An 8,961-nucleotide genomic window follows, 5' to 3' on the forward strand; every position below is an offset into this window, starting at 1 on the left:
CAGCTTCCTGCCATGAAAACTTCTATTTTCAAAGCACACCGGTATCAGTGGGAGTGTTCCAATGGTCTGTGCTACTTCTCATGAAGACCAAAGTTTTTCCCCCTGAGTCTGAAATAGCTACAGAAGAGGATACCTGTCTGCTAACAAAACAAATTTCAGAATGTTTTCAACAAATGCTCTGCACATTTCCTATTGTTTGTGGGGCTTAACTCTCTCGTTTATTAATGGAAATAAACTTAACCTGCTTTTGGTCTGCATGCTACAGATTTGATTTACAATCATTCTAAAGTTTAAAAAAATATCCACATCATAGGATACTTGACTTTGAGACCGTCACGTTTCCCCCTTTCCCGTTTTCTCTCTCCTTGACCCGGCAGCAGGAAGCCTTTGTCTGAGGTGTTCATCTGGAACAACTTTTCCACACTTGTTTTCATGTTCTGTTAGATTACAGGGCAGCAGGCCTACCTTTGAAGCTCCTTTCTCTTTTGTTTCTTTGCCGTGCACTCCAGTAATTAACTTTGTCCTTCTTTTATTTGTTCCAGTCAATCGCAGGCCACTCTGCTGAGCATCTTCTCCCAGGAGTACCAGGTTAGAAGTTTTCTCCTTTGTGAGGGTTGACAGGTGCCTAATTGAATGATGAATGTCCCTTTATTTCTTTGTAATTGAACTGCCAGCTCTCTGATTGGGTTGGAGGATGTTCTCCTTTCCACATCAAGCACCGCCTGCGTCTCAGTGGAGGCCTGCCAAGCCTACCCATCCATCTGTCTAATAACATCTAGCCTTTGCTTATTTGGTGGACCTGTAATAAATTATGCTAAACCATTATTATTCTGACAATAATAATTTCCCTGTGTTGCGTGGTTCCATGTGCTAAATGTTTGCTGACTTGCACTGTCAGTGCCGCTTTCCATTGCTGACAGAGATGATGATAAATGACCATTGCTGGAGTGGCAGAAGGCAAGAGAGGCAGAAAATGGAGTCATTTATCATGAGATGACAGGTGTCAGTCAAGTGGCAAGTCTCGATGGAATTACTTTTTGTAGTTTTCAAATAAGTTGTTTTTAAGCAATGTTCGTCCTGGTTAAAAATGGCAATTGGATTGTAAAACTAGAGTGCAGAGGACTTAGATGGAATTGAATTGAGGGAAAATTAATACAAAGGTTTTCAAGGGAACAAGTTTTTCTCTACCCTCTGCCACCCTACGCAAACTTATTTAGATTCAATTACTCTGACCCTGTTGGCTTTTACATACATACTGTACCTTGTGGTGCAGTCTGAAGACATCCCAGCCAAGCAATGGAGATTAAAATGCATGGGTTCGTGGAGTAGAAGGAAAAATGACCTACCACCACCACCACAATCCCCAAGCTGTTATTCAGTTTGCCCTCTGTGTTAGACGTTGGGATGAAGAAATATGTCATTTTTGTACTTGAACTTCATATGTGACACACCATAAAAATCTTCTCTGTTTTGTTTCAGAAACATATTAAAAGAACCCATGCCAAACATCATACTTCGGAAGCAATTGAAAGTTATTACCAGAGGTATGACCTGCCTGCCCCACTAGAGGGTATCGTAGTACCTACCAATTGTAATAATAATTATGAATAAATTAGATTACTCAATTAATTTTCTATATAACATTTGAAAGTGTTTTAAGTCTGTTATTTAAGTCTTCAAATATATTTTTGAAGGATTTCTCAAATGCTCTGTTTTATAGATTTAAAGAATATGGTGAGACTGTCTCAAGTGTGTATATACATACTATGTAGGAAATTGTTACAATATTTTGAAATCTCAATTGAATACTGGAAACTTATTGTAAGTGCATGGCTTGTATAGGTCTCTGTTCATATATACATATATCTACATGTATGTATGAAAGTTCTCAAACTAATTTTCATTTACTTCTTTAGATCTGCAAGTTGACAATATATTAAACAATAAGATTGAATTTTGGTGCAGTTGTATTTTGCATCATCAGTTTTGGGTTAGTGATTCCAAGAAAAAAAAAGACATATACTAAGTAAGGACATATAGAGATATATAATAATGTACTACTGTGACATTTTAAAAGGGGTTTTATATTTTAAAATGAAAATATTGAGCATTAAATCAACATTATAGTGTCCATGGGATGTGTAGTTTTGGCTTAATTTACTATAAATAGTTTTCACATTCCATTCTAAACAGAATATTTTAAATAGCTCCTTTTAAAAATTTTATTGGCTTTGTAATATGACAATAATTTATTATGGTAAATGGTAATGGTTTCATTAGAAATTGTTGGTTTCTTTAATATTTTAAGGGCATATTGGAAAGGAAAACTGTTTGAAATATGCTCTTAAATTATTACACTTAAGATCGACAGGTCAACCTTTCTGTGGTACTAATTTTAGATGAATGATTTTTATGCCTGAAAATTTTATGAATGAAATTACTATATAGAGAAAATACTGGTGTCGTGCTTTTTAAGAATCAATAAGTGTTTTTAGAGAGAAAAGTTATTGAAGTTAGAATTTTTAAAAAGTATACACTATGCTGTATGTGATAAAATATTCATTCAGTTTTCAGTAGTAGTGTCTGTTAAAGAAAGATATGGGACCACACACACACATACATACAAATTTTGTGTCTAGGAGAATTCCTCTGTAAACCGATCTTTGCAAAGTTTGAATTGATTTACTCAAAAGTCATAATCTCCTTAGTGAAAATAACATTTAAATTAAAGTCACAACCTAAGTCATACACATAAAATTAAGAATGGCTCAAAACCTGTGAAGCCAGCAATTGCTTTGGTATTCAGACCCTCCAAAGAAAGACTGAAAAGTTATTTACGTGTGAAAAATACATCCTTATTTGTAAAAATTGTAGTCTTAGGCCATCATTAAAAAGTATGTTCAGATTCTAAAGCCTTTGTTAACTGAACTGAAGGAACATGGAGTGTTTCCTAGGAATTTGGGGCTCCACCATGAGGCCGTGTGTCTGCCCTCTGATAATCCGCCTTCTCATTGTAAAAAGGCTGTTTCAATAGATGATTTCCAAGATCTCTAAGAGCTGCCTTCTAAAATATTAGTTTCATTAAGAAGTATACTTAATTATTAAACTATGAACATGCTTTATTGGATTATCTGTGTAGTTTAGGCCAGAAATAAAAATATTTCCTTTTTGAATGGTTACTCAAAGAACAGTTGAGTGGGTAATAATGAGAATACAGAAATATGTTTGTATTTCTTCACATTTATTGAAATGTGAGAATCTCAGTGATTTCGAGGAGACACAAAATCTGAAACAAAAACTTGAAATCAGGCTGCAGTAGACAGACCAATAGGAAAGCAGTCTGACTAGCTTCTCCCTTTCCCATGCTGCTCCCTGACTGTCTGCCCTGCACTGTGCTTGGAGGCAGGCCGTGTTGTGACCTCTCGGATGTATTGACCTTACAGGCCTTGGTTCTAAACGTGCGGGTCTAATGGCCCTGTGTTCTCTAAGGTAAACTGGCCTTGAAAGATTTTTGTTTTCCAACTGATTAGGAGAAAGGCAAATTGTACTCTATCAAAACACAGTTTAGCGGTTTGATGATGTTAACCATTTCTTTAGATTTTTTGCTTTTATAAAAGCAATACTCACTTACTGTGAAAATTAAGCACATTTTTGATGATTTAAAAAAGAAATGAATGATAGGCCATAATTGTGGCACCCAGAGATAATAGCCATGGTGGTATTTTTTATTCTAGTCTTTTTTACTTAGATGAGGTCATACTATATATGTGATTGTGAATCCTGAATTTTACACCTGGAAAATGTATATGACATAATATTACTTTGTAGAAAGCTTTTTGTAAATGTATTATTGATTGCATTACTTCATCATATGAAAGTATCATAATTTATTGAATTATTCCTCTGTTGAACATACATGTTTCCAATGCTCTGATATTATAAATAATACTATGATAAACATTTTGATGCATAGATCTTTGTATTTTTGGATTAGTTTCTTAGTATTTCTATATCTGTAATTACTGGTGCAGACAACAAGCATTTAAAGGTTTTATTATATGTTGCCAAATTATTGTCTAGAAAGGTTGCAATGGTTTCCTGGTAGCAATTTTAGAGAATTCCTGAGTCTGCACCTTCTTGCTAGCATTGAGAAGATCACAATTCAGAATTCGAAGTCTGTATTTAAAACTTCATAATCTACAATGCGATTCCATCATGGTTAACTGAAACTTCACAGTATCCCAGTGTCAGTAGAAAATGTTTTCTGAGACTTTTGAATTATTGATGAAATTTCTTCTGTTCTTCAGGTTGTGTATGTATAGTCACAGCTTGAGTGTTTATTTTGAAAAACAATTCTATTCTTTCCCACTGTACTAATGGCATTTTATTTCCAAGCGAGAAACATGCTTGACAAAATGTGTGCGCACACACAGACACACTCACAAATTGGTCAGAAATGCAAGTCCCCATCAATAGGGAAGTTTAGAAATATTCTCTTTCATTGCGTTTCTACTCCCAACACACACTGTCTGTGTGCCAGCTTTATTAGCTGTATTTATTCATTCAATTAATAGGTTTTTTACGTTTCACCATTATAGCTATGAAAATTTTAAAGACCAAATAACTTTGCCTTATATTTAAAATTTTATATAGTATTTTAATCTTAGATGCTTAGATATCCTTCATACTCAAAAACATAAAATGGACCTTCTCTGAAGCTCTTTTCAGGATGGTGTCACCCACAAGATATTTACTTGTTAGCTCTCCTGTGGCAAAGCTAAAGGGTGACAGACATCTTCTGTGCAATGTCGTTTTTATTTGCAAATAGGCATGAGGAAGATAGCCCAGGTCACCTGGATGCAGTGTTCAGGATCACATCCTTATATCCCAAGTGTAATTCAGACCTTTGCTAAAGATCTGTTGGATGAAGGTTCAACATTCATTTGTGCAGCCCTACCCCAAGGTGCTTGCAGGCTAGTTGGAGAGAGAAAGAAGCCATGTGAAAAGCCTGTGGTGTAAGTTTACATGGGATGCTTTGAGGATGAAGAGAAGAGTAGCATTAGGAATATCTGACTAGGTCCTCACTGAATATTTTCTGTATTTAGCATGCCGCTTTGATTGCATATCTAAAAGATGCATAAACATGATCTGTCACTTTATGTGGGAGACAAAGTTCTCAGAAAGGACAAATAAAACTTCAAATTAATTTTAACATCTTTCCCCTAGCACTTTCTGAAGTGTTACAGGATATAGTTGGGAAATAGATTGGGGAATAAATACATTCAGAAGCAGTGCTACCCTTTTAAGCATATGAAGGCACCTCAGTAGACCATGGCTGATCAGGATTCCATTGCAAAACTTCACAGCCTTCCAGCTAAGAGAGCCCAGATAGCGTTCATCAGTACCCTGGGCTTTGGTTTCTCCACGTGACCAACTGGGAAGCTTTATTAAGCTCGTAATTAGAAATTTCCACTATATTAAATATGAACATACATCGAATATCATATAGACTGTATCAATAGAGTTATGATTGTTTGACCATCTTGTGTTACTGTAAACTTAATAGAAATGTTCCATTGGTCATTCCCAGGATAATGATTGATGCAGTGTTTACATGAAACCATGTTATTTGGACTCAAAACAATTCTCTAGCAGAGGCAGTGGTCTGGGGTCCAGCTTCTCTCTTGTTATTTCCAGTCTCCTCTCACAAGCTCTGCTCTGGTCACACTAGAGCCTTTCCTGGTCTTTGAACAACCCCAGCACATTCCCAACATTTGCACATACTGTTCTCTTGCCGGGCACAGGCTTCCTCCCATGGCTCGCCACCTTCCTTCTTGCAGGTCTCTACTCAGTGCCACTGCCTTCGAGATGGGCTTCCTGGCCCACCCATCTAAGTAGTGTTTATCATTTTGTTGTAGTGTATATCATTATATTACGTACTTATGTCTCTGTATTTTCATTGTCTCTCCACTGGAATATAATCCATGTGATGCCAGGAGCCACGGGAGTTTTGTGCCCTGCTGTTGCTTCATAACCTAGAATAGGCCCAACACATGCGTAGTTAGCTCTCAATCTTTGTGGGATAAATGAATGTTGAGTAGAAAGTTACAAAGATATCCTGGTATCAGTACAGGCTTAACGACTCTGACCCAGAATCTGAACCCTTAATGAATGTGCACTTCTGGTGGTTATGGCACACGTTGAGCTGGTCTTCTTGGCTGAACTGATTGGCCACAGCCTGTCAGTACAGTGGGAATGCCGTAAGCTGATGGGAGGTTCCTAGCTGACCTGTTTCCCCGAGACCATTCTTTAAACCATACGTGCCTCCCTGCCCTTGATTCTGAAAGTACTTATTTCCCAGTTATATTCCTAAACTGTTTATTCAAGAAAGGCTTTAATATATTTAAAAATGGACTTGTTAGAATTGCTTTGAAGTTGTAATGATCCTGACACTTCCCAACCTTGAAAAATATGCTTTTTTCCCCACTTGGTTTATAGAAAAATTATACATCTTTATAAGCATTCTTGTGAAATAATGTAACTTAATATCTGCTTCTAGCATTTTTTGTAAAACCTCATCTGTTGACTTTGATTTTTACTATCAAACAAGTATTCACTTAAACAGTACACTATACAGAAAATGTCCATATTTAATTGTATTTTCTTGCCCAATGTGGCTGTAAAAATCATTTAATTTAGAAAAGAAAACATATATATATATATATATATATATACACATACATATGTGTGTGTGTGTGTGTGTGTATATATATATATATATATACATATAGAATTGTTTATTAAAGAAAAAAATCTGTACGTATAATATAATCACCTATTATAAGCCAAGAACTGTGCTAGACTTAATAAATTGAATGACATACAATTCCTCTGCTTCATGAGCTTTCAGCCTTCTAGTGGAGGATGAGTTTGATGTAGACAAGTAACTGGCAGATACAATATGCTGTGCTAAATGATGGAGAGGTGTACAAGGTGCTCCTCGATTGTACATGAGGGACACTTGACTTTTGGGTTGTGGTGGATTGAAGTGGGTGACATATAAGAAGAATCAGGAGTTCTCCTTGTGAAAGTTGGAGAGGGGAACAGAAATGAGGCTGACCAAATAGAATAGGTGGGAACCAGACTTTGAAGAACCTTAGAAGAACTTGTTAAGTGGTTATAATTTAATTTTGAGATTGAATGTGGGGCCTTTGAAGTGCTTTAAGGAGGAAAATGGTACATCCAAATTATTATTTTAAAAAAAAATCACATGTGGAGGATAGATTTAGGGGTTGTTTGTGTGTGTGTGTGTGTGTGTGTGTGTGTGTGTGTGTTGTTGTTGTTTTTTGTTTGTTTTTGTTTTTAATGGGTTTAGGGGTGAGGAGAGCTGGAGGCTATGACAGAAATGCAGGGCCAGTAAGATGATGGCTTGTATTGCGTGGTAAAGGAGTGCTGACCCACTGATGGCAAGTCTGGTCCAGTTTTTCTAATAAGGTGTCAACCAGTCCTGTGAAACAAAAATAAATAAAAAGGTGATCTGGGTTCATGGATGCTTTTCTTGTTTAGTTAATCCTCACTTAAGGATATTTTTTCCATTGATTTTTAGAAAGTGGAAGGGAGGGAGGGAAGGAGCTGGGGGAGAGAGAGAGAAAGAGAGGGAGAGGTGAAAGAGATGCATGGATCAATTGCCTTCCTCATGCACCCCAACCAGGTCCGGGGATCAAACCTGCAACCCAGGTACCTGCCTTTTACCAGGAATCAAACCCTACACCCTTCGGTGTGAGGGCCAGTGCTCTAACCACTGACCACACTGGCCATGGCCAGGGATGCTTCTTTCAAATCATAAGTGCACTTATTTCCTTTCTGTGAGATGGTTGTGGTGAGAAGCTATAAGAAGTTCATAATAAAGCCAGGATGATAGGGATCATGGTGCTGTTGTTTTTTTCCCCCAAATCACCTCTAGGTTCACTTTACATGTTGGGAAGTGAGAACAGGGGAGGCTGATATGCCCAGACCTCCTGCCCCCAACTTTGGTTAATTGCCAGTGGTTTGGAGGTCAGTTGTTTTGTTATCCTTTTCCCTTCAATGCCTTCCTGTGACAGTAGCATACTTTAACTAGAGTTGAGCGTGGCATTTGCCCAGGAGAAACATGTACACACAGGGGATGCTGACAAGTCTATGCTGGCCTTTTCTTGTCACTGCATCACCACTTGGCTTTGTCTTGTCTAGGTACCTGGATGGAGTGGGGAAAAATGGAGCTGCCCCAGTGCTCCTGGAGCTGGCCAATGAGGTAATGTTACTGTTATTATTTTATTTTAACCTGCATGAAACCTAAGGGGCCTCTCTAGAGTAGCTTTGCTTAGAATTATAATTAACCTTTGAAAAAATAGATTTTGAGGTGCATTCGACATTTAAATTTCTCCCTAGTCTGTTTGTTCTTTTAATAATTGGACAAAGAACCCCATAGATTAATAGATCAGTTAACGCAATTAGTCTGCTTCTTTTGAAACAAACATGTAAACAACTTCTTGGTTTCTTATTTTGTGGGAAATTTCAACCGAACAGTTCAGGACATGCTCTTCTTTGGATATGTTGTCCTAATTTAGTGTGAGAAATACCTGTGTCAAGTAAAGAGATGTATGCCAAGAAAATCTGTGCTATTATAAAAATGAAGAGAGAAATTGTATACTTAAAGATGTAACATTTACTTGATTCATTTTGTTGTTAGCAAACTTTTATTATAATAAAATATATATGCCTTGTAGAAAAGTCTCTTTTTATGAAGAAGCATACTGTTCTTATTAACACCAAGTATAAAGTGATTTATTCTGCTTATTTGTTCACTCTGATCTGCTTCTGTTTGGGGAAACCAATAATAGTCTTACATTTGAAAAAGGAAACCCTAAAGATTTCCTATGAATGAGGAAGCTATAAGAAGTTCATAATAGTTGCAGAGAGCAT

At 36.8% G+C, this 8,961-nt stretch overlaps 1 protein-coding gene across 3 annotated transcripts in view; it reads left to right on the forward strand.

The window, feature by feature from the left end:
- CUNH15orf41 (chromosome unknown C15orf41 homolog) overlaps window positions 1–8,961 on the forward strand; it is a 216,306-nt gene that overhangs the window by 54,545 nt on the left and 152,800 nt on the right. For 2 of the 3 annotated variants that reach the window (XM_014454744.2, XM_006087496.3), the window contains exons 2-4: window positions 543–588; window positions 1,480–1,544; window positions 8,230–8,290. In XM_014454744.2, coding sequence (XP_014310230.1) covers window positions 543–588; window positions 1,480–1,544; window positions 8,230–8,290 — 172 coding nt within the window. The remainder of the gene's footprint in view (window positions 1–542; window positions 589–1,479; window positions 1,545–8,229; window positions 8,291–8,961) is intronic. The other variant, XM_023752902.1, reaches the window with a different exon arrangement.

Source organism: Myotis lucifugus, unplaced genomic scaffold, assembly GCF_000147115.1.
Source record: "Myotis lucifugus unplaced genomic scaffold, Myoluc2.0 scaffold_38, whole genome shotgun sequence".
Lineage (NCBI taxonomy): Eukaryota > Metazoa > Chordata > Mammalia > Chiroptera > Vespertilionidae > Myotis > Myotis lucifugus.